This window comes from Vombatus ursinus, unplaced genomic scaffold (assembly GCF_900497805.2).
Source record: "Vombatus ursinus unplaced genomic scaffold, bare-nosed wombat genome assembly UNPS02014784.1, whole genome shotgun sequence".
Lineage (NCBI taxonomy): Eukaryota > Metazoa > Chordata > Mammalia > Diprotodontia > Vombatidae > Vombatus > Vombatus ursinus.
The window spans coordinates 11,356,022-11,382,989 of record NW_020954562.1 but is presented as its reverse complement, the minus strand read 5'-3'; the positions used below and the strand labels follow the sequence as shown (position 1 = coordinate 11,382,989).

Genomic DNA, 26,968 nt, shown 5'->3' with positions numbered 1-26,968 from the left:
GTGACCTCAGACAAATCAGTGAACCTTTCCAGGCTTCATTTGTAAAATTAAGGGATAGGCCTAGACAGTTGATCTTGAGGCTCCTGTAGAGCTCAAACTTTTTAACCCCATATACCTTCAAGCTCTAAAAATTTGAAGTACTTTTGATTTTATTTCTACAGGAGAAGATTTTATTTCTGAATTTAATGAAAATTATAATTTAGTATACCAGTTGAGTAGCTTGTGCAGAGCTATGCTCTGCACAATATTGGAGGAAATAGATAAAGTGTTTTCAATTGAGCATCGTGTTATCTGCATGTTTGCTAACTTGATAATTGTTATCAGTGCATTTATGTTAGTTGTGTTCTGCTTGAGTTATTAGTACCTTCCCTTCTTGATAAAGATATTGTCAGTGTCGGGTTATGGCAGAAACACTAACAGAGAAAGTCTTTTGCTAGATTTACCCCGTTCTGGTCTAGCTCCTCCAAATGTGTTCCTCTCACCTGAGAGCTTTGTTACAATTTTGGCAATAACTGTTTAGACAAATAAGACTAGGAGGAACTATTTGATTAATGTGATGGTTATAGATTTGCATGTGAGTAATAAGCCATCGATATATTCATCTTAATTCATATCTACTCTTAAAAGTAGGAATTATGATCTTTGCAGTGCAGTAATTAAATATGATAGTGAATTTATAAAATGTCGATAACTTAAGTTTTCTGTAAGTGGAGCTTTTAAAAGAGATAATAGTAAAAAACATATTAACTATTTCATTAAGTAGCTATAATTTTTACTATTTATATGGATATATATGTGTAAATATATTTATATTTATACTATTTATATTTACTGTTTTATATTTATTTTTCTACACTTTTATATGACAATCACCTATCACAATTTAAAGCTTTAAATTATTTGTAAAGGGACAAATTATAATTATTCAGAACTATGAGGATAAACTACTCTTACCAAGAGTTTACTCTGTGTAAGATGTTTGTTTTTCTGCTACAAGGATCAAAGAGAAACTTGTACTCAAAGAGCTTGCATTCACAGAGAAAGTTGAAAAATTTTATTTTAGAAGTAGCTTGATACTTCTGGGTAAGAAGTTGTTGGATGTCCAATTTCTGTCCCCCATTTTCATAGTGATGTAATCACGCATCTCTCTGTCACAGAACCCATAAAATGAATCTGTAAACACATGTGTTTTTGTTTGCTTACATTTCTCTGGCATTTTTGGTGCCATTACAACTTCTGGATCTGGTGATGAATACTTGACTTCAGACATCTCTTTTGAGTGGCTGCAGACTCTTCACTGGAAGCATCAGGAAGTCTTGCATCATTGGTCAAAAGTTCTGATTGCTGTTATTACCCATTGAGATGTTGCATTTGAATGTAATAAATTGTGTGCCCTTGTACCATGACATGTGCTAGGCAGTGAATATGTGGTTGATTGGGGTTTGGGGTGTGGGGTGAGTAGCTGGAGGGGAAATAAAAGAACTGGAAATTTTAAAATAATCTTATGTTATTCTAAAGATTAATTGTGATCATGTGTCAGAAACTTCCTTTCTCAATCCATCCTTGGCCTTTTTGAAAACTGGAATCAGCTTTTATAGGTACTTGAAAAGAGCATTTTCCTGTGCTTATTCTAATTCATTCTTATATCTGGTTAAGTGATACAGAATTTTGAATAATGAAACAAAATTTCCAAATCACTCACTTTACCTCTCTGAAGTTTAGTTTCCTTAATTTTTAAATGACATTTGTGAACTAAAATATTTCTAAAGGGTGTTATAATTCTGATATTCTCTCATTCTATGAAATTTTTGTTGCAACTTTAACTTTAGGCATTTGCTTCATAAGAACATAGTATCAGTTTACTGCATTCACTGTTCAGAGTGGAAGACCCCAAATGGTTAAACAGCAGGGGAGTCTTCTGCTTTTAGTTAAAAACTGCTGTTTTCTGTATGGCTTATTTACTACATGTTTAATTCTTAATGTAGTGTGCTGTGGGATTGAGCATGCAAGTCAGCAGAAGGAGTTCTGGTTTTTACATCTAGAGCTATTACTTGCTGTACAATAATAAAGGCACTATTTTATTGGGTTAGTTGTAATTAACTTCAGCACTAGGAATTCATATAAATCATTCCTGTTCTGTTTTCTTTAGATATTCGTTCTTTTTACTATTCTTTTTAACATAGTTGCTTTCTGTTGTCTTTTTACATAAGAACTGAGGTTGTAATTGCTTTTTTGGAAATTAGACTGTCAAAAGTGAATATATATGTGGATCCCAGAATTGATTAAGGTAAACTAATGAATTTTATAAAACACTTTATAAAGATTTGTTACTATAATAAATATCTTACAGGGATGAATTTTTTGTTATGAACCTAAATAAGCAACAGTATTAGAATATTTATTATAGCTTTCCCCTCTCAACTGTGAAAATACCTAGTTCATCAAACAGATAAAATGGTAACAGTTTTTATTTTAAAGGTATTTACAGTTTTTGTTTTCCGGAAACTTAGGCAATTCAAGGTTGGATGTAGGATTTTCTTTGAGTTAACTTTGAAAAATTTCTTGGCAGTTGATTATTTCTTAAGATCCTTTTTCTTAAACTTCTTTTTAGCATCAGTACTTGCAGCTTTTGCTTTTTTAGCACTTTGATATTTTCCATCACACTGTGCTTAATAGCTTCTGCAGTGAGTAATATTTTAGCATAATTTTTACCTATTCATAATTTTTTACATATTTGTTTTTTAAGTAGAAATAAGTATGGCTAGAAATATTTAGAAGATAAAGTATGAGTAAATCTTGAATGAAGTGTGCATACAAGTGCTTACCTGATAATAAAGAATATTTGTAAAATATTATGAAAAGTATTTTAGTCTTATAGAACAATTTTAATCTGAAAAGTTATTTTCAAGGAGTTTAGAGAAAATAGATATTAAATTTGAAATCTGTGTTTAATATCTGACATCTGTTTAAATTTTGACTTATTGTTAACTGATATGTTAGTTTCTTTTATGTGTGGCTGGAGGGAACGTGTGAGGTTAGACTGAGAAGGAAAGGAAGACACAAATTTAAGAAATTTAAAATTTTTATTTTAAATAAAAGTAATTGGCAAATCCTTTTTAGTGTACTTAATTATGTTAAAATTGTATTAAAATTATGTTAAAAATTTTAGAGAAATAATTAGATGTTCTATATGCTTCTAATGGAAATCTTTCAAGTGTCTTCTGAAGTGTTCTCTAATGGATAGTTCTTGCTTTTTTGTGGCAGACTTTGAGATTCCCTAAAGACTTGACTTTGGACCTTAGAGGGCAGCAGCTGCCATATGGCTGGTGGACTGGAGTTGCTAGACAGACTGACCGTGTACTAATAAGAGACAGTTATACAGTCTTGAGTGTTTAGCCTTGGTAGTGGCCTAATGATGATCATCTGTTGAGAGCTTGTAGCTCCTAAGGGTTAGAGAAACTTTTATCACCTTTATTGAAATCAAGGCCTCTACATTGATTAGTGAAAAAAATTGACTTCACTGAATTGATACCAATTTGAAGGTTATTGGAAAGGATCATTGTGATTAGAGGATATATGTATTTTCCTGAAAATAATATTAAATGTATAGGGTTTTTCATTTGAGAAATGAAACCTAGAAATGTTTGTTTTAAATAAACAGACATATACAATGTATGTTCACTCATATAGAGAAAAATAAATTAGAAGTTCTATCCCACAGGGCAATATTTCTGGTGTAACTTTTCTTCATAACTTTTCTAGTTCTAATTGTTTTCATTATCACTAATCTCTAAATTTGCATGTTTTAATTTTCTTAATCTAAAATGTGTTTTTTCATAGCATACATTTATAGTGTATTTTCTGTACTGAATGTTATTTTATTAATCTTCCTATGTGGATCACTACTGCTACATGTCTTTTTTTTCCTATAATATGATCCCCTGTTTCACTTTCATCAAAGGAGTGTTTGAGATAAAGTTTTGATTACATTTCTTCATGGCGTTTATCCCTTGTAGAATTTACTAAACCTTATGGCAGATGTGTTGCAAAGAGAATGCTGATGTGACATCAAGTGAAAGCACTATTGAAATGTTCTTGATAGTTTGCTTTAAGCACTTGAAGATTACTATAACTTGACTATCAACCAGTTTGTGTAGAATTTACCTTTAATTAATCTAGATGTAAAATGTCTTTCTTAATCCCAGGTTAATGTATTCTCTCCCCCATTCTGGTTCTTCTGGGTACTGTGTAGCATCTTCTTCAGCACTGTGAGCCCTATTCCTCAGCCATCTCATCATAATAAATGTTAGAACTTTAGCCATCTTCTTTGATTTTCTTAGAGTGAAATAGAAATATAGTGCTTTTCAAGTTATTGTGATAAATGAAATTCCTTCATTGTCCTTTCAATTGCTCGTATTGCCTTAAGAGTATGTCAGGTGAACCTTTTAATGCCCCATTCCATGTCAGAAAATACAATTAGTTTGTGAGAGTAAGGGGCAGTCCCAGTCATGGTAGAAATGACGGATCTTTCAGATCACTTTAATGACAGCTCTTGTCTTAGGATATTTGTGCTTGTTGGGTTAAATTAAATCTCCTGTATTCCTGTTGGGCTGTTGAAAAAATATGTTGCAATTATGATAGAAAAGACTATTGAATTATTTTACTTTTGTTTAGCCTTGTGAAACTTAAAATCTGAACTGTGGTGATAGCTGTGGAAGTCCAGTACAGAATACAAATTTCAGAGATGCTTATGGAGTTAGAATCAATAAGACTTGGTAATGGCCAGAGGAGGACAGAATCACAGAATATGAGAGTTGGATAAGACCTTACTGGTCAAATCCAATACACATATGAAAAGGGAACCCCCACTGTTAACATAGTAGATAAATAGTCATCTAGATTCTACTTGAAGCCTCCAAATTGGGGAACCCAGTGCCTTTCTAGGCAGATATCTCCACTTTGGAACAGCTGCAATTGTTAAGTATTTTTCTGACACTGAGACTTAATTTGCTTCTCTGTGTGAAGCCTGCATTCAAAATCTCACTTTTGACACTTGTGTGATGATTAGCAAGTCTCACAATCACTGTGAGCCTTAGTCATCTCTATAAGACCTAGAGGGGTAAAGACACAAGGATATAGTAGGGATTCAGACATCAGCCTTTCTGTCTCTTGTCGTTATAGTAAGTAGCCCCAAAAAGGGAAGAAGAAAAAAAGAAAGTAACCAGTAGCCAAAATGATAGCCTCATGTATTTACCCAGAAATGTCCAAGTGTAAAGAACAATTAAAAACTAAAGGTCCTAATTTAAGGGAGGAAATTTGACCACATACTTGCTGTGATGAAGCCTCTGATTGACTCCTGTGAAGAACTGAAATATTTGGGTGAAGGTCAGATTGGGGAGAAACAAAGGGATTTGTCATTGGAATACATTAGAGAACAGTGGAAAGAAGAAATAGCTGAGGAATTTGGGAAACAGATCACACACTTGACATAGAGTCACGGAGGCCTTCCATTATCTAGGTATGTATGTTATCCAGATACTTGCTGGAGTTCTCTTTCTGCCAGCAAAACTGAATGAAACAAAATGAAATGGATGAATGTCTATAACAATATAAAATATTAAGACTAATAGTAGAAAATGTTATAATCTTAGGAAAATAAAATGAATAAGTCTTATGTAACTGAACAACCAAAGAGGAGAGGAACCCCAGAACCAGATGGATTTACAAGAAAATTCTATTAAACATCCTTAGTATAATTAATTGCATCATTACATAAACTGCATGGAAAAAATCTGGAAAAGAAGGGACTCTGACAAATTCCTTTTATTATGCAAATAGTTCTTGATACCTGAAGGAGGGAGAAAAAAAGCAGGGGGGAAACCTATAGACCAACTTCCCTAATATATATAGCAACACAAAAATTTTAAATTAAATGTTAAAAAAAATAGGCTAAAGTAACACATCAAAAAGATTGCACATTATTACCAAATAAGATTTGTGGTTGGTTCTATATTGGGACAACTATAGTTATGTTTTCCGCATCATGGGGTTGGGGCGTGGCACCCTTGAGATCTAGAAATTCTGAAATTTTTTGGCCCTACCTTTGTAGAGAAGAAGTCTGAATTTTTTCTTTTTCTTTTATGAAGTGTTTATAGTACCTTATTGTAAAATTTGGGTTGATATTATACAATACTTATGCATATATTTAAGCATTTAAATTTCTAAACTTTTTCTGTGTCATCTTCTGGCCTTTGCATGTCATCTGCAGCTTCCACAGAACTCCCCCAGAATTCCCATTTAATTTCTTATGCTGACCTATGAAATATCAAAACTGTGATGGGGAAAGTTGTGATGTGGAAGGGATAACAAAAAACATAAAGCAGTATGCTAATAAAGACAATCACAATCACATGATTGTGTCAGTAGGTTCCAAAATGTTTTAGTTGTAAAACAAAACACCATTTTTGGTTAAAAAACACCATAGGAATAAATCAGGGGTTTTTGACCTTTCCTGTGTCATGGAACCCCTTGACAATGTGGTGAAACCTCTGAATGATGTTTTTAAATGCATAAAATAAGATATGTAGGATTACTAAGGAAACCAATTACGTCTAAAATTTAAAAGCAAAAAAAGAAAAAAATAAAGCCAAGTTTGGAGATCTCAGATAAAGGATTCCTAGGATAAATAAATCTTTTTTTTACATAGTAATACTGTGTATCCAAAACGTAGAGCCAGTCTTATATTTAATGGTAATGTATATGTAATTTGCATATGTAATATGTAAACTAGGGTCCTTTCCAATAATATATAATATGTAAAGTAGAGGTCTTTCCAATAAGATCAGGTATAAAGCAAAGATGTTTCTTATCACCCCTCTTATCATAGTGGTAGAAATATTTGTTAGCTATAGCAATAAGACAGGAGAAAGATCTCAAAAGACTAAGCATAAGCAAAGGAGAAATAAAATTGCTTTTTTTGCAAATAATTTTGTCTGTGTAGGAAAGGTGATTATTTGGAGATGGAAATGGCAAAACGCTCCAATATCTTTGCCAAGAAAACCCCACAGACAGTATGAAAATGCTAAAAGATATAGCATTGGAAGATGAAGTCAGAAGGTAATCCAAAGTAATCTTCTTGGGGAAGAGTAGAGGACAACTACATATAGTTCCAGAAAGAGTGAAGCAGCTGGACCCACACCAAAAGGACACTCAGCTGTGGATATGTCTGGTGAAAAAGGAAAGTTTGATACTGTAAAGATCAATGTTTATAGGGACCTGGAATAGAAGATCTGTGACTCATTGGAAGAGACTCTGATGCTGCGAAAGATTAAAGGCAAAAGGAGAAAGGGATGTCAGGGGATGAGGTGGATAGATGGGGTCATTGAAACAGTGAACCTCATAGAAACTTAGACAGAATTTGATAGATAGATAGTGGAGGATGGAGGGGCTGGGTGTGCTACGATTCCATGGTGTCACAAAGAGTTGGACATGACTGAATGATTGAACAACAACAGAGAACTCTAAAGAATCGACTAAAAATGAACTGAAAAAAATTAGCAGGTTCATGAAAGTAGTAGGCTATAAAATCATTCTTGGATATACCATCAACCTTTCTATATATAGAAAACCCAGAAGTAGAAAGATATTTCATTCCAAATCACTATAGAATATATATAATTTTCAGAATTTGACCTAACAGTATACATATAGGAACTATAGCAATATAGCTACAAAATGTCAATAATAGTGTAGATCATATAAGATAAAATGGATGTTTTGTTACATGAAATTTCAAAGATTTACACAAAATCAGTGCTATTAAAATTAGAAGAGACACAATTTAACTAGGAGGAAAATCTTTTCAGCAGGTTTTTCTGGTAATGGTCTGATATTCAAGATAGATGAAGAATTGATTCAAATGTATAAGAATGACAGCCATTCCCTAGTAGATAAGTGGTCAAAGTATTTAACAGGTAGGTCTCAAAGGAAGAATTCCACACTATTAACAATCACATACAATGCTGCTAAGTTGTCGGAAGAAAATGACATGTTGGAGGGGCTGTGTGAAAACAGATGTATTAATGTACTGCTAGGGGAACTTTAAATGAAATAATTTGGGATTACGGCCCCAAAAGTCACTGTGCGTATTCCTTGACTTAGTGATATAGCTGCTAGACCCATACCCTAAATATTTAAAAGGAACAAGAACAACACTTATTAAAAAAATTTTTTTGGAGCTCTTTTTTGCAGTAGCACAGCACTAGAAACTAAGGGTTAGTTAGGGTACTCATAAAATGGATATTGGTTGGACAAATTATAGTAAATGAATATAATGAATTATTATTGTAGTGTATGAAGTGATGCAAGTAATAGTTTCAGAGAAATTTTGGCACACTTGTATAGAGTGAATGTTAGCTACGTAATAAAACCCAATTTTTTTTATTTCAAAAATTTAAAAAGAACTAAGTCACTCATTTTCCTTACATTGAATTATAAATTAAAAGTGAGCAGAACCAGGGAAAAATTATTTAACAGAAACATTATAAAGAAAAAAGTTTTGAAAGACAACTTAAATCAAGTGTAATGACGAAGAATAAATCCAGAATGCCATTGATAATGAATGCTACCTTCATTGTGACAGGGGTTTGATGGGTCCAGGGACAGAATGAAACAACTTTTTTTGATATGGCAATTATGCATATTTCTTTTCCTTGACTATCCTTATTTGGTGAAAGGATTGTGTTTTTCCCATTTTATTTGGTGCAGAAAGGTGCTAGTTAGTTCCTAAATTGAGGAAAGAAATAAAAGTGGATCTTTGAAACATCTTTAAAAATGTACAGAAGGGAATCAAAGTTAATTCAGATGGAAACAAACAAGTGGGACAGCTTTGAAAGTAACATGATGAATTTCTGCTTTAAAAAAAAAAACATTGTTCAGTCATATCTATGACCCCATATGGAGTTTTCTTGGCAAAGATACTCGAGTGGTTTGCCATTTCATCCTCCAATAGACTAAGGCAAAGAGGTTAAGTGATTTGCCCAGAATCATATAGCTAGTAAGTATCTGTAAGTGGATTTGAACTCAGGTCTTCCTGACTCCAGGCCCAGCATTCTATCCATTGAACCATTTGTCTGTTTCCAAAATTAAGATGTCCTGTAGACATTTTAATATATCCCAAATTGAACTTACTTTCCTTTTAAACCTTCCTAACTTGCCCATTGCAAGGGTACCAACATCTCCCTAGTCACTTAGACTAACAACATAAATATGTTAAACTCAGTCTCTCTTAACTTCCATATCCAATCAGCTGTCAAGTCCTGTGAGTTCTGCCTTTGTAACATCTCTGGTGTAAGACGTCTTCTCTCCCATGACATTGCCACTACCATAGTGCAGACCCTCATCAGCTTATGATTGGTAATTACAGTAGCTTGCTTAGTTGGTCTCCCTGCCTCATCTTTTCCCCCTCCATTCAGCTCTCAAATTGATCTTCCCAAAGCTCACAACTTTATCATGTCTTTCCCTGCATTCCCTCTTGTGTGTCTCCTTCCCTCCTCCAATTTGTTAATCTCTAGTGGCTCCCTAATGCCTCCAGGATCAAATATAAAATCCTCTGCTTGGCTTTTAAAGACATTTATAACCTGTTCTCTTCCTTCCTTCCAATCTTTTTATATCGTATTCCCCTCCATATACTCTGTGATCCAGTGATTCTAGCTTCCTTTGCTGTTCTTGGAACAAGACACTCCATCTTCTAACTGAGCATTTTTTACTGTCTGTGTTGCATACCTGCAATGATTTCCCTCCTCATCTTTGCCTCCTAGTTTTCTCGGCATTCTTCAAGGCTCTGCCAAGGTCTCTACTTCTGCAAGAAGGCTTTTCTATACTTTCTTAATCTTACAACCTTCCCTGTGGGACTACTCCGAACTTATGTTGTCTGTGTCTTTTGTACACAACTGTAGTTTATTCCCCCCCCCCCCCCATTAGTCTGTGAAGTCCTTGAGAACAAGGGTTAAGGCTTTCTTCGTATCCTGGCACTTAGTGCAATAATTGTCACATATTAGGATTAATATTAATGAATTAATACATTAGGATTAATATTAATTATCAATAATTAATAAATACTAGTTGACTTTCTTTGGGGATAAAAGTCTTAATCATAGGTTTTGGCTCTGACATTTAGCAGCTATGTGATTGTGGGTATGTAATAACTTCTGCCAGTCTTTTTCATCATCTCTAATTTCTACTTCATAAGGATATTGTAAGGAAGATTCTTTGCAAAAACAGAGAAATGGGAGAGGGCAGTATGAGCACAGAGGTCAGTGAGGAAATAGCACCTTTTTTTGGAATGTAAAGTACGTAGAAGGCATTAGCTTGAAAAGAGAAACTACAGTCAGATTATATAGTACTTTGAATGACAGGACCAGGAATTGATATTTTATTTTTTAGGCATGGGAAGCAGCTAAGAATTTTGCAGCAGAGGAGTGATCAGATCAAAACGCAGAGGGAAATTGTCTTGGCAGCATTATGAAGTATACACAAGAGGTTCTAGACTTATAACTCAAGACAAAATCATAGACAGAACTTTGGAGAGAGATTCATGTTTTTGAAGTGAACAATAGTTGAGGAGCCAGTAAAAAAGACAGAAAAGGAGTGAAGGAAAGCCATGAAAAAAAATTGATTAAAGGAAGGCATCAGGGAAGGAGGGGAGGGCTTTAAACAATACTTCCAAATTTTTCTGGGACGTTAAAGAGGTTGAGACTTGCAGATGGTCACTGGATTCAGTAATGAAGAGATCTTTGGGGAAATTGGAAAGCAAAACCTCAGTAGAACCACAGGAGCAGAAGGCAGTTAATAAGTCAACAACAAACATTTCTTAAGCTATTACTATGTGCTTGGCACATAGTAGGTAAAACAAAGCAATCTTTGCTTTCGAGGAACTTATATTCCAATCATGGAAGAAAAGACAAAAGGTCATTGAAGAGGAGGTCTGTGGAGAAAAGGGTTGTCAGGGTCTGGATAACTAGTAGTACTGGAAATGAAAGGAAGAAAATGAAGAGTTGTAGGCTGGGGCCTTTCCCCAACTTGGAGGCCCTCACCAATGGAACAAAGGCCTGAGGGAATGTTCCAGTGTACAAAGCCCCGCCAGGTGCTAAGGGAAGTTGCAGGTGAAAAGGCATGGTGGCAGCATCCTGAGTGGTTAACATGCATAGGTTGAGGATTCCTAATGCTGGTGAGGAAAATGGGGACAGGGAAGTAAATAAATGAGAAGTAAATTGTTACTTAAATATATATACAGACATACCAAACTCTATGCTTTATATGGGGGGAAGGGAAGGAAAATGAGCCAGATTTAAAGTTGGGTATTTAGTTTCTTCTCATCTAATCAAGAAAAGCAGGGAATATGTTACTGACTGATGTGTTACATAGAGAGGGGTAAGGATGAACAAATTTTGTTGATGTAGACAGAAAAGGAGTAGAGTGCAGAATGCTTTATTAATTTGCTTATTTTTTCTTTTTATTATTAACTAATTTTTAGTTTTCAACATTCACTTTTATAAAATTTTGAGTTCCATGGCCTCCCTCCTCCCTAAGATGACATGCAATCTGATCTAGGCTATACATGTATAATCATAGTAAACATATTTTCCACATTGCTTGCTGTTTGCCCTTTGTTCTTGACATCAGGGAGGTGATGTCATGACATGCAAATGAATTGGATTTAATTGAGGGAGGGCTGTGCAAAAGTCAGTAGCCTTACTTTCTCTTCTGGAGCCATCTGAGGCCAGTGGTTAGATATGGATCAGGACAACTGGAGATGGCCCAGGATGCAGTGGGGGACCTTGGCCTTTTGAAGCTAAGATCTTTCCCAGGTCTCAATTTCCACATTAGTCATGTTGTGAAAGAAGAATGATAACAAAAGGGAAAAACACAAGAAAGAAAAAAAAGAGAGAAAGTATTATGCTTTAATCTGCATTCAGACTCCCTAGTTCTTTCTCTGGATGTGGATAGCATTTTCCATCATTTTGGAATTGTCTTCAGTCATTGTGTTGCTGAGAAGAGTTAAGTCTATCAGAGTTGGTCATCACGCAATGTTGCTGTTACTGTGTACATTATTCTCCTGGTTCTGCTCATTTCACTCAGCATCAGTTCATATAAGTCTTTCCAGATTTTTCTGAAATCTGCCCCCCATCATTCCTTATAGATATTATATTACATAATATATTATTGTAATATATGTAATATATGTAATATATAATATGTAATACTGTACTGTCTAGAGGTACTCTGAAAGCTACTTGGATTCTCAAATGGGATGACTTATGCAAAGCCCTTTGTAAACCTTAAAGTGCTATGTAAAGGTTAACTATTAGTAATGTTGTTAACTCTTATTATCTATAAAAGTTAAAACATTTCAGAGGAATATGCATAGTTATTGTCTGGTAGCCTTACATTCCTTCTCCTCCCTGCCTCTTCATTTCCTTTTTTTGTACTAGATGAACATTTTTGATTCTGAATACTCTGAAATCTATGAAAATAGAAAATTGGAGGTAACATTAAATTTATTAAAATGAAGCTATAAATATTGATAGTCTATCTCACCTTAAGAACGTGTTTATTTTTACCACTTTTATGAAATTTAGTACTGCTTTGTACTTTCTTGTTTCTTATATTTTGAACTCCTATATGCTTCCTTTTTTGGTGTTCTCTTAAGTCTCAAGATAACTAGACCATTAGAAAGCCATGATGATAATTTTAGTCAATTTTGTGTAGTCAGTCTTATGGCATTAGGAAATGGATAGTCAATTAAATAAAGTTTATAACAGGTATGGAATTATTGACTCTTCCTTTCTTTTTGCACTCCTTCCTTTTCAAAGTGCTGAAATGTATTTTTTTAATTATTTGGTTGCATTAGTGTTTGTTGGGTTTAAAGCTTTTAACTCTTTTTTCTTTTTCACCAGTACCTTTGGGAGAAAGATAACTAAGACATTCATATTCACTCTTCATATTGCACTGTTATCTAACTGTATGTACCCTGCTGAAACATTGAATTGAGTATGAAAAATGGTGGCCATTAAGCTTTTCTTTCAACTATTAAAACTCACTTTAGGACACATTCAGCTGTGGTTTTCAAAATTGTTTAGCCACACTTTCTTTGACAGTTACGTCTGAAGTGCAGAAAGTATATTGAAGGATATCATGATAAATATATTCTCTTTTCATTTTTGGCAGCATTCTCCGTCACCAATAAAGGTGTAAAGCTCTTTAGTGAATACTATTGAAGGAGATTTTTTTCCTTTGAGAAACAGCTGGATGGGTGGGGTATCATATTCATAAATTTGTCTTCTCCTGTCCTGAAAATTTGTTATGAATGAAAAGTAATTTATTTCTTTCAGAGACCAAAGGTGAAATTTTGAAGTTGAATAACATATTACATGATAACATGTAGCACAAAACAAAAATATAGTTCCTGTCAAATTTAAATTTCTCATATATTATCTGGTATTTTTCTGTAGAAACTATCTCTTAGGAATGTTGGATAATGTTTGGTTACTTAATAAAAATAGCAAACTGTATGCCGAATGGAATCAGATTGAGTTGATACAGTAAAAAAAAAAATAGTTTTCAAATGCAATGAACAAATCAAAGCACTACATGCTAATTTGTCTTACTAAGTTAAACTACTGTTGCCCTTAGTCTTACCACATTTGTCCAGAGAAGCATGATGGGAAATCAAGTCTTTGAGTCCTTAACCAGTAATAGCATCCACTGGAGACTTCATTTCATTTGTTATCCACTAGGCTAGGAAAGTTCCACCACTTGTTACTTTCCCTCTCACTTTCCTTCTATCAACTACCTAGGAATAAATATTTCATTCCCTCCTCTCCCATTTTCTCATTCCCTTCCTAATCCAGACCTTTACTATGTTGTGAACCCCATGAATACAGGGATTGAGCCTTAGCTAAACTTTGTACCTCCTCAGGTGGCTAGCATGGTGCTTAACACATAAGAACTTAATAAGTGTTGATTGAATTGAATAACATTCTGGGATTTACATTCTTAAAGCATTCCTTTCATTTTGCTTCTTCTTCCTCAGTTACTTACAGTGGCTCCTTATTGCTGAAATGTAAATGTCTGTGCTTCATGTTCAAGTCCTTTATTTTACTATTTTGGAGGTGATAGTTTGCTTATTTGTAGCTTTATTGAATCTATAACCCGGAGGTCTCTGGCCTCTTTTTGCAGATTTGGTGGTTTATTTGTTTGGGGTGTGTGTGTGTGTGTGTGTGTGTGTGTGTGTACACGTACGTGTGCACTCACGCACGTGCGCATGCATTTGCAGTTTGGTGGTTGCAGTTGTAAGGACATGTAGTTTGTCATGTAAGTAGAAGTATTTGAGAGGGGCAGGCCCTGGTAGTAGCTACTACTTATGCTCCCCTTTATTTTGATATTCCCCATAATTTTTTAAGTGCAGGTATAGTAATGAAAACCGTTTTGGAAGTGGACCAGCTACAGCTTTAAGATTCATTCTTTCGTAGAACACCAAATGTCGTTTAATGACCTTTGGTGATGAACTGGATAGTCTTGGAAAAGGAACTTGGGGACCCTTGATGAGAGTGAATAATATGTTCTTGTGTATGATGAATTTATTTCACTGAAATGATAATGAGAACAGTTTACAACGAGAGCTCATAAAACTTTCTTTCTCAACTACATTTAAACTTCTTATATTTGGGCTTTTCCATCATATATATATATTAGTCAGCAAGATGTTAGCAGCACCAGAGAAACGTTGAAATAGCAATCAGGTCTTAGGTATAGGAACTATAAGTCACTCATTCATCATATTAAAGTTTGTTTTCCTCTTGATAATATGATTAACTTAATGTTTTCAGGCTTATGATAATCAATATTAAGGGCAGTGAGGTGGTGCAGCATCAGGACAGTAAATAGAGTGCCAGGCTTGGAGTCAGGAAGATGCATTTTCCTGAGTTCAAATCTGGCCTTTCACACTTACTAGCTTTGTGACCCTGAACAAGTCACTACCCTATTTGCCTCAGTTCCTCATGTGTAAAATGAGCTGGAGAAGGAAATGGCAAACCACTCTAGTATCTCTGTTAAGAAAATCCCAAATGGTGTCAAAAAGAGTTGGACATGATTGAAACAATTGAATGACAATAAAATAATCACTGTTAGTTACCTTGAGTTATTTTAGTATCCATTTGTCCTTTGATTAATTTAAAATGGAATTAAGTAATTGATAAAAGCATAGGAAATGTGTCTAATACATCATACAATTCTATTTCTGATAATTGTCATCAAATTTTAAACTTTATTCACTTTCCTTTAGTTTCAAATCATTTTAAAATAATATTTATAGCAATTGCCCACATGCCTGTTGGTAAAATATGATTATGAAATACCTATTGGACATCACTAAAGCACATTCAACAAACTCCTAGGAGCTTACATTCTTACATAGATAAATGAAAGTATGGAAATTGTGCAAAGTTATTTTTCAATTAAGTGTCTTTTAAAGTAGAATTCTTTAGCTATTTTCTCTTTTTCAGGAGTGGCAAAACTCTATCCAGAAGAATGCGGGCCTTGCTTTTATTGAACTTGTCAATGAAGGAAGGTAATTGTTTTTTTCTATGTGCATTTTATTTTTAAATTTTATTACATGTGCCATTGTTTCACGTTTGTAGATTTTTTGTTCTTATTTTGTTCTTTGTTATTATTATTTTTTTTGTAATTAAACAGAGTAGTTGCACAATGGTGAGATACCAGCTTGAAGGTATACTAATGAAGTAATCAAATAACATTATTGTTGGATACTAAATGAAATAAAATTATAGTTTATAGAAGTTTCCCATATGCAAATGCTTTCCTAGCTATAAATGCTATCTATAAAATTCTCAAATTTTTGTTAATGTCATACTGTAAATTTTAGAAATCTTTCTTTGGAATGTTATCCTTCTAAAAATTTACTTTTATTTTTGACTAAACTCATGAAATAGGGAATTTTTTATTATGTCTATCAAGAACTGATAAAGTCTGTGATGGAAAGACCAACAGACTAGAGGACCTCGATTCTAGTAATGGTCTGTGCCACTAACTCATGACCTAATGTCAAGAATTAAGAAAAGAGAGGCATCATTATGTTTGAAAGAGACCTTAACCAAGCCTCTTCCTCTAGGCTTTAGTGTTTCCTCATTTATAAAATGAAGTACATGGAATACATGATATGTAAAGCCTCTTTTAGCAATAAGATCTGCAGTCCTACAAGCCAGTGAGATTTGAAATGAAAGTAATCCTGTATTGAGGTAAAAACTAGAGGAAAACAGAGAGATAATGAAATTTGAGGCAAAAAAAGTAACCAAGAGAATGGGAATTTTTTCATTTGTCAGATGAGAGTTTTCAAAAAGATAAAAGCTAAGATAATATAATTCTATGCATATTCGGATAGTTTCTACATTTTACTTTCTTATGAAGGACTGAGGGAACATTATTTTTACTTTAAAAATATCAGTTGCATATACATTCTTAGAAACCTGAAGCAACAAATGAACTACCTGTAGACCAGACAAAATTATGTTTAAAATGTAATGTGTTTTTGGCATATTTATTGAGACTGATGTTTAGTAACTCTGTCCTTCTAATCAACAGAGGTAATAGAATAAATTATTAGATAGGATCGTGGTCTTGATTTTCATTGGTACTCCCTAAATTTGCCACCAAGCTGAAATCATTGCTTTAGCATAGTATATAGGTTATAATTTTGATTTTTTTTTTACGAGAAAATGCCTATCAATATTTTTTAAGGGAGTGACATAGTTTTCTTAAACTTGCTTTGATGAGGGCAGCTAAGTGGCGTAGTGGATAGAGCACTGGCCCTGAAGTCCGTAGGACCTGAGTTCAAATCCAGCCTCAGATCAAACATTTGACACTTTCTAGCTGTGTGACTCTGGGCAAGTCACTTAACCCCAATTGCCTAAAAACTAAAAAACAAAAACAAACAAAACAAAATAAAACTTGCTTTGATGCATTGATTATGTGAAAATTATGGAATTATAGTTTTAAAGAACCTCAAAGGCCATCTAATCCAACCTATACCTGAAGAATACTCTGTGCAGCATATCCAACAGATAGTTCTTTGGCATCTGTTTGAAGCTCCCACGGAGCATCATACTGCTGCTTCTTTTATCAGTCTATTCCATTTTGCTTAGCTGTAGTTATTTGCAGTTTTTTTTTAAACCAAACCAAAATTTGCCTTTTTGCAATTTCCAGTAACATAGTGCCACCTACGAGACCAATAAGAGAAGTCTAAACCTTTATCTATATAGCAAAAATATTTAAATATGGTTATCATGGGTTACCTGTCCCCTTGCACCTCTCTCAAGTTTTTTCATCAAAACTTTTCTTCATTCTGTTTTCGTATGGCATATTGTTAAAGGTCTTCAGGTGTCTTGGGGAACTGTTTCTTGGTTATTTTTTTACCTCAACTATGACCTTTTAAAAATATGGTGCTTAGAATTGAAGACAATGCTGGAGATGTGGTATGATCACACAGAACAGAGTAGTAGGACTGCCATCTCCTTAATCCTGGTCACTGTGTAGGTATTAACCACTAGATGTATTGATTTTCAAATAAAATTCATTCAGAAAAATTATGTGCATGTGAAAGAAGAGGAAGGAGAAAAAAGTGGATAGGTCTTTTTTATTACAGAAATAGGGGAAGATGGAAATGAAATGTAGCGTGAAAAATAAAGTAAAACGGGACTAACAAAAGAAAAAAGAAATTAGGAATGGAATAAAATAGAAATAAATAGGAGAATGAAAAATGGGTGATTTTTCTGTTGACTTTTTGAACAATTAGACTTCTGTATAAGTCAGTTTGAAGTCTAAAACAGGGTGGGTTGACTGGTAGGGTAGTCCATTTTAGAGAATTGTCATGTGAGGGTTTTTGTTATCATAGAACTTTTCATAGTGCTCAGCTCCAAAGTAGTCTAACTACAAAAAAGAAATCCCTGAGCTGAATCTTATATGAAACATAATAGCCTAATAGACTGAGATGACAAGAGAGTACATTTCAGGTATGTAGGATAGTTTGTGCAGAGGTACAATGATGGGAGAAGCAGTGTACTGTTAGAAAGACTGCTGGATTTTAAATTCCTTGAAGTCAAGAATTTATTTGTCTTTATCCTTAGATACATTTGCATAGTTATAATAACTGAAACCATGGAAGCTATTGAGATCCCTAAGTGAGATAGCATAGAGAGAGAAGAGAAAGCCCAGGACAAACAGCTGGGGAGCCCAATTACTAGTGGGAGTTACCTGGCTGAAGATAAATAAAGGAAACTGAGAAGGGGCAGCCAGGCATATAGCAGAAGAACCAAAAGAGAGTGGTATCATGAAAACCTAGAAAGGAGAGAGTATCTGGGAGGAGAAAGGATGATCAGTAGTATCTAGAGCTGCAGATAGGCCAAAAAAAGATGAGTATTGGTAAAAGGCAGTTAGATTTGGTAATCAAAAGACCACTTGCAACTTTTAAGGGGTGTGTTTTTTGGTAGGAAAAATGGGGCAAGGAATTTCAAGTGTCGTAGCATTGAACTAATTGAACAAGTGGATGACCACTTGATAGGGAAGGGGGGAAGATAGCCTGTACAGTTATAATGACCTGTGAAAGAATTGAGGAGTAGGAGTATTGAAGTTGCAGTGTAAGCAACAAAGAGGTTTAGGGTTTTCAAAACGTAGGAAAAGATGAAATGTTAAAAGATTATGATTACATGAAGGAATTGCAAGGAATTTGGAAATGGAAGTAGAATATTTGTGGGTGATATTAAGATCAAAGTTATTGTCATATCTGTGAGTAACAGATGGGATGGTAGAGTAGATTATGGGAATTGAGTATGGTGAAGAATTGAGATGTTAAGATTGGAATCAGTTACAGACAATGAAATCTATTTATACAAAATTTACTTGTTACAGTTTTGTAAAGACAACCAGAATTGAAGTTTTCTTTGTCCCCCCTCACTTTCTCTTCTATCTTCTTTTCTACTGATTTCTTTTTTTATCCTTCTTCCAGACTCTTGTATTATCATATTTTCATTTTTTCCCTTCCATCTCTTTTGTCTTTCACTTAATGATTCCCGATTCTTTTTGTCTTTCCTTTGTTTCTCTTAAAGTATGTAATTTTTTCTTTTGAATTTGATTATTTTTTAAAAATTAAATTTAATTTTCAACAATCATTTTCATAGGCTTTTGCATTTTAAAATTTTCTCCCCCTCCCTCCCCACAATGGTGTACAATCTACATATATATATATATATATATATATATATATATATATAGCTTTTACATATATGTTCTTATTAAACATATTTTCACACTAGTCATGTTGTGGAAGAATTAGAACCAATAGGAAGAATCATAAGAAAGAGGAAACAAAACAAAACAGAAAAAAAGAAAAAAAAAGAGCAAATAGTATGCTTCAATCTGCATCCAAACTCCATAGTTCTTTCTCTGGATGTGGATAGCATTTTCCATCATGAGACTTTTGGAGATGTCTTAGATCCTTGCAATGCTGAGAAGGGCTAAGTCTAATAAAGTTAGTCATCGCACAGCATGGCTGTTACCATGTACAACGTTCTCCTGGATCTACTCACTTCACTCAGCATCAGTCCATACAAGTCTTTCCAGGTTTTTCTGAAGTCTACCCGTTCATCATTTCTTATAGCACAATAGTATTCCATTACATTTGTATACCACAACCTGTTTAGCCATTCCACAATTGATGGGCATCCCCTCAATTTCCAATTCTTTTCCCCCACAGAAAGAGCTGCTATAAATATTTTTGTACATGTGAGCCCTTTACCCATTTTTATGCTCTCTTTGGGATACAGCCTTAGAAGTGCTATTGCTGGGTCAAAGGGAATGGAGATTTTTATAGTCCTTTGGGCGTAGTTCCAAATTGCTCTCCAGAATGGTGGGGTCATTTCACAGCTCCACCAACAACATAATAGTGTTCCAATTTCCCCACATCTTTTCCAATTTTTATCATTTTCCTGTTTTGTCTTGTTGGCCAATCTGATAGGTGTGATGTGGTAAAGTATATAATTTTTAAAGACCAATGCACACAACTCTGCCACACAGTTAATCTTCCTTTTTCGTGTGGAATATCTCAGAAAATTTAAATGGTTTGAAAACAGTTGGGAACTAGCCCTGGAGGATCTGAGTTCAAATATTGGCTCAGACACCTATGAGCAGTGTGATCCTGGGCAAGTAACAACACTGGTTGACTAAAAACAAAACAAAAAAACCCAACCCAACAACAGTTGGGAAACACTCTTATCAGTCTCATAACTCTCCATAAATGTAACGTATTTGTTTGAGTTATACATGATCTTGTTATGTTTGTGCACAATCATAGCCTTTATTTATTTATTTGTTTACACACCTAGTGGACCTTGAATCCTCTCTTTGGACTAAATCCTCTATTTTTGTGAGGTTGGCCAGCTTAAGAATTAACATTATCTCTATAGACTGTGTGTTTTTTGACTAAGTAGCATAGATCATCATTCAGTTTATCATCTGTTCAGGTATACCAAGAGGTGTAGAATAATACTGGTTGTGGAAATGGTGCTTTGAACCATTTAATTTTTTAGTAATGATTACAGAATAGAATGAAGTTAATCTAAGTAATAATTATGACATACAAAGAAATTACTTTCAGTTATGCATTCACCTCTATTATCTTGTTGCCTTTTAAAACATAATATAGTCACCCTAATCATTTGAAAAACAACTGTATAATTTAAATCAATTTTCTTTAAAATCAATTTTCATTGACAGTCTAAAGGTATTTAAATACTTGAAGTATTTTGAGGTTAAATGTCTTTATGGAAAAATGGATGTTTTCCTGAAGTGGATAGGAATGTTTCAGCTACTGGACCTAATCCCAAGGGTACGATGAGTAATAAGAGGGTTTAGTTACAATCCAAAGACCAACCATGTTGTTTCTTATTATGTAGGTCTGACCTACTCTGACCTCATTTATAGAGTGGCTGCTATAAATTTGCTCCTTGATTAATGTTTTATTAGTGTAGATAACATGGGGACCTTCCATACATGCATGCAATAGCAATAAGGTCCATCTGGGCTTGATGGCAATCATTAGCAAATCAATTACATAGGTTGGGTGTAGATAGCTGTTAGCTGAGAGATATATTCCTCATAACCTATTTCTGTGTTTTCACAAAATTGTTTCTGTATAAAGACATTTATTTGTTGGTGGTAGTGGTGGTGGTGGTGGTGGTGTGGTCTTTCCTTTTAAAAAATATATTTTGTTGATATAGTTGATGTAAAGAGATGTCCCTACCTTTTTGCTCTGAATTCAAACCTTTTCTCCTCCACTTACTTGATGATATGCATCCACCTTGGGCCCGAATTTCCTCTTCGGTAGGTTATTTGGTATAGATGATTTTTAAGGTCTTTCATCCAGTCACATTAATTAACTGTTTGGCCTTGTGCAAGTCATTTAACTTCTTAGTGCCTCAGTTTTTTCAAATGTAAATTGAAGATGTTGAACCTAGGTAGTCTGAAGTTGTTTCCAACTCTATAATTCTGTTAATCAACATGATCACAAAATATCCTATTAAATATCATATAGATTCTAGTAATGCCATTAATGAGGATTAGAATACCAATGCAGGGGTAGCACAGTGCTTGATACATAGTTAATAAGTGTTTTTTCATCCATTCATCAAAGCAGGAGAGACATCTGGGAGCTGGGTCATTATGGTGTAGCAGAAAGATCACTGGATTGTAACATAGGCCTAACTCTGCTACCGGGTGGGGAATTGGGTAAATCACTTTATTTCCCTACACCTCATTTTCCTCTTATATAAAATGAAAAGAGCTGTATTAAGTGATCTTTGTAATCATTTCCAGTTAAAATTCTGTGATCTTATGTTCCTGAGTATAATAAAATGGAGATTAGTGAGTAGTGTGTGTAAAGACTACTACGCTCAGATTCCACCTGGACTGGTGTTCCTGGCTGAGAAGCCTTCCAGCAGGATAGCAAAGGTGCAAGCAGTGAAAGAGATATCATGGTTCCAGGACCAGGCATGTTACTTTGGGTCTTGTACAAGAAAAACCCAAATCCAGCTCATTTTGGTGAATACCCTCAAGGCCTGAAATGGAAGATTTGTGTCTGCTGACTTTGGCCTGTGGAGGCCAAGCACTTAACTCCCCTGTAGTCATCAAGTCACCCCCTACAACTCCCAGAAACCTTTAAAAAGATATTGGAGTTTTATCTGCCAACTTCTCCTGGTCATTGTCTGGATCCTGTGTCAATTCAACATCCTCTGGTGCTCAACCACCACCAGGAAACTTGCTTATGAAAGTGCAAATGGAGAAGTAGAGGTCATTGCCTCTACTTTGGGCATGTCACTTTGGGGACTTTTACAAGATGAGCTCAAACCTGGCTCATTTCAGTGGATATCCTTAAGGCCTAAAATGGCAGGCAAGTGGTTTGTGATTTTCATCTGTAGAAGTAACCAAGCACCTATCTCCCCTGTGGTTATCAAGTCACCACTCCCAGAACTCCTCCCCAAAAGTTGCCACCTTTTCTGCCAACTTCTTCACTTGGCTCTTCTGTTGGTGGTCATTTCCTGGATCTTAGGACGAAGTAACAGTGTCCTCTATTATCTACTCATGAAAGTACATTCTTGGTACCTGAAAAAGTATAAATTAGTAGGGACTGGACCTTAGCCCCCTGCTCCTGTTATTACTACTAATGTCTCTAGCAAGTAGAGATGCTTGCTACTAGGTATATGAGGTGCCACCTCCCCAATACCAAATAACTTCTTCCATGATCAACTCAGGGGCCAACCAGACCCTCACAAGCTTGAACAGTGGCATATAAAAAAATTCCTGTCTCCAGATCTGCCTTTCCATGAAGTCTAGAGAAAGCCTGGAGGCGCTTCTCTTGCCTGGCACTCTCATCACTCAGTCTTCTTCCTTATGGAGGAATTTTTCAGGACACCACTGCCAATTTCATATAAACAAGCACGGATCCAAAGGAGAGATATGAGAAGATACTACCACTGCACTCCTTTGCAAAAGTGGGAGGGCAATGGATATGAAACGTTACATATATTTGAAGATTTTTTCCTATTTATTGATAAATTTTCTGATTTTTTTTCATTTTCCAATTTTTTCCATCTGTAATAAATATTATTTGTTATATGGGATGGCTCTCTCAGACAGTGGAGAAAGAATATTGGAAGAAATTCTGGTGATGGAAAAAAAAATCAATGAAATGTGCTTTTAAAGAAGGCAAAAAAAAAAAGAGGCTACTGTACTTAGAAGACTTGGGTACTAATGTTGACTCTTCTGCTAATTAGTTGTGTTACCTGGACAAATGACCAATAAACATTTGTTTAGTGCTTACTATGTGCCAGGCACTTTATTAAGCACTAGAAGCACAAAAGAGGCAAATGAAGGTCTCTGCCTTCAAGAACCTCACAATCTAAAGGGGGAAGACAACAAATGTACAGATAAGAGAAGAAAGGCATTAGAATTAAGAGAGGTTGGAAAAGTTTCCTGTAGAAGATGGGATTTCATGGTTTGTTTGTTTGTTTGTTTTGGCAGTTGGGGTTGAGTGACTTGCCCAGGGTCACACAGCTAGTAAGTGTCAAGTGTTTGGTCAGAGGCCGGGTTTGAACTCAGGTCCTTCTGACTTCAGGGCTGGTGCTCTATCCATTGCGCCACCTAGCTGACCCAGAAGATAGGATTTTAGCTGGGACTTACAGGAAGCCTGAGAAGCTAGTGTAGGGAAATTCAGAAGAAGAGCATTCCAGGCATGGGGGACAGCCAGAAAAAGTACTGAAAGATGAAATGTTTTGATCATGGAGCAACAAAGAAGCCAGTGTCACTGGATCAAGGAGTTTGTAGTAGGGAGTGAGGTGAAAGAGGCTGGGGTTATAAAGGGCTTTGAATTCCAAATAGAGGATGCTGTTTTTGATCCTGGAAGCAATAGAAATCAATTGGAATTTATTGCATAACTGTGTGTGTGTGTGTGTGTGTGTGTGTGTGTGTGACGGTCAGACCTATGTTTTGGATAAATCACTTTAGTGACTGAACAGAGAGGATGGATTGAAGTGGGGAAAGAATTGAGGCAGGTATACCAGTTAACAGGCTATTGCAATAGTGATGGGTGCAAGGTAAAAACTCATAGTTGTTTCAATTTGATTTTTTATTCATGATTTAGAGCACTTTTTTCATGTAATTAATAGTGTAGAATTCTTTTTTTAAAAAATTGGCTTTAACTTAATAGTTCTGTGACTAGTGACAAGTCACTTAACTGCTGTGAGCTTCACTTTCCTTATCTGTAAATGGTCATAGTAATAATTAATTCATTGGGTTCTTGTGAAGCTCAAATAAGAGCTTCGTAATTTATAAAGTGTTTTGCAAATTATTAAAGCAATGTATAAGTGTCAGTGTTGAATGATTTGGAAATGCCTGTGTATTACTGTATCCCAAGATCGAGAGCAGGAGATAAAATGGAAGCACATCAATTTTTTTCCCGTCAGAGTAGTTTAGAACCCAACCATATACCTGAAAGAGAAATGATTTTTGTTTGTTTCTTTCTTTTTGTGACTGGCATCAGCCTGTGTTGACCTATTTCCATAAAGAGAAGGACAGTGAAGTGTGCCTTCTTGTATAAACTTTTTTTTTGTAGGTCTGTAAAATTTACAATTCTGAAAAATATGTTTATATACCGGAATAAAAGTTATTTTGCAAGAGGACATATACCACTACATGTTAACACAGTAACAATAGCATACACCTTTGAACTGAAACCTAAGACTTTACCATATTTACTATATGGTGGTGGATTTTGATTTTCACTTTTTTCTTAATTCAATAAATGGGCACATATTCAAGGATGGTGATATGCCTTCAAGATTCAGTACATCATTGGATATCTTCTTTACTGAAAACTTTTTATTTCCAAGAGAACAAAAATATTAATCATCATTGGAAAAAAATGAGTCATGACAGTAGACGCTTACATTGAAACAATACTATATGCTCTTGTTTCTGTAGCATATTAATGCAATATTTAAACTCAGTGAGACTAGTATAATGGATGGAAGGCGACCCTTGTAGTAAAGAAGACTTAAATTTAAATTTTACTTCTGACACATATTGGCTGAATGAATATGGTCAAGTCAACCTCTTAGTATCTGACCCAGCTCTCTCAGACTGTATTTTAAGTTATAGTTGGTTGCCAGTCTTTATTTGTGGAATGAATTTTCCCATCAAAATCTCCCCGTAGTGATGACATCAAACATACAGATACCACCTTTTCCCCCTCAAAATAGATGTTATCCATTGAATTTTCCTAGCATTAGGGGTAAAAATAAATGCAAATGAGAAATAAATGCATTGTGGAGTTAAGAAATTGAAGAGTATTAGTTTATCTGTGTAAGCCACACTGTATCTCATATGTTCACTTATCAAAAACTTACTGTATTCCCACAATGATGGCAAAGAAGAAATAATTGAGTAATATGTTAAATAGTAGTCACTTGTATTTATCAGTTTCCTTTCATACAAATAATACTTCACCTTTAAAAAGTGTTTTTAGGTCTCAGATCTCTCTACTCACAACAACCTTGTGAGGTAGATGCTGCATATTATCCTACTTTAATATACAAGGAAAATAAGACTCATGAGACTTTTTCATGATCACACTGCTTTTGCCTAAGGAACTATTCTAGTCTAAGTCTCCTGATTCCTTCTGCTACATCATGCTGTACCTGGTGTTACATCTTTTTTTTTCCCCCTCAGATTTTATTTATTTATTTATTTTTAGTTTTCAAATTCACTTCCACAAGATTTTGAGTTCCAAATTTTCTCCCCATCTCGTCCCTCCCCCCACCATAAGACAGCATGCATTTTGAATACCCCTTCCCCTAATCTATCCTCCCTTCTATCCCCTCCCCTCTTATCCCCTTCCCCTTCAGTTTTCCTGTAGGGCAGGATATATTTCTTTTTTTTCCCCTCTGGATCTTTTTTTTTTAATTTAAATTTATTTATTTTTAGGTTTCAACATTTACTTCCACAAGATTTTGAGTTCCAAATTTTTACCCCATCTTGCCCCTCCCCCATCCTAAGATGGCATGCATTTTGAATATCCTTTCCCTTACTCTGCCCTCCATTTTATCTCTCCCCCCCTTCTCTTATCCCCTTCCCCTTCTACTTTCCTGTAGGGCAGGATAGATTTCTGTAACCCATTTCCTGTATTTCTTATTTCCCAGTTGCATGTGAAAACATTTTTTTTAAACATGTGTTTTTAAAAGTTTGGGTTCCAAATTTTCTCTCTCCCCCCGTTCCACTCATCCTAATTGAAAAGGCAAGCAACTCAATATAGGTTATACATGTGCAGTTACGCAAAACACTTCCTAGTAGTCATGTTGTGAAAAACTATTTCCCTTAATCCTATCCTGCCCTCCCCCATTTATTCTATTCTTTGTTTTGACCCTGTCCCTCCTCAGAAGTGTTTGCTTCTGATTACCCCCTCCCCCAATCTGCCCTCCTCTCTATCATTCCCCTGCTCTCTTGTCCCCTATTCCCCCTATTTTCCTGTAGGGTAAGACATATTTCCATACCCAATTGAGTGTGTATGTTATTCCCTCCTTAAGTCAAATCCTGTGAGAATAAGATTCACTCATTCCCTCTCTTCTTCCCCTGTTTCCCCTCCACTGTAAGTGCCTTTTATTTTCTGTATTGTTTTTTTTTTGTGAGATAATTTACCCCATTCTACCTCTCCTTTTCTCCTTCTCCCAGTATAATCCTCTTTCATCCCTTAATTTTATTCTCCAGATATGACCCCTTCATCTTCAACTCACCCTGTACCCTCTATCTATCTATCTATCTATCTATCTATCTATCTATCTATCTATCT

General features: G+C 35.0%; 1 protein-coding gene across 7 annotated transcripts in view; it reads left to right on the top strand.

Moving 5' to 3' along the window:
- LRBA (LPS responsive beige-like anchor protein) overlaps positions 1-26,968 on the top strand; it is a 676,054-nt gene that overhangs the window by 252,726 nt on the left and 396,360 nt on the right. For all 7 annotated transcript variants that reach the window (XM_027866938.1, XM_027866942.1, XM_027866935.1 and 4 more), the window contains one exon: positions 15,564-15,628. In XM_027866938.1, coding sequence (XP_027722739.1) covers positions 15,564-15,628 — 65 coding nt within the window. The remainder of the gene's footprint in view (positions 1-15,563; positions 15,629-26,968) is intronic.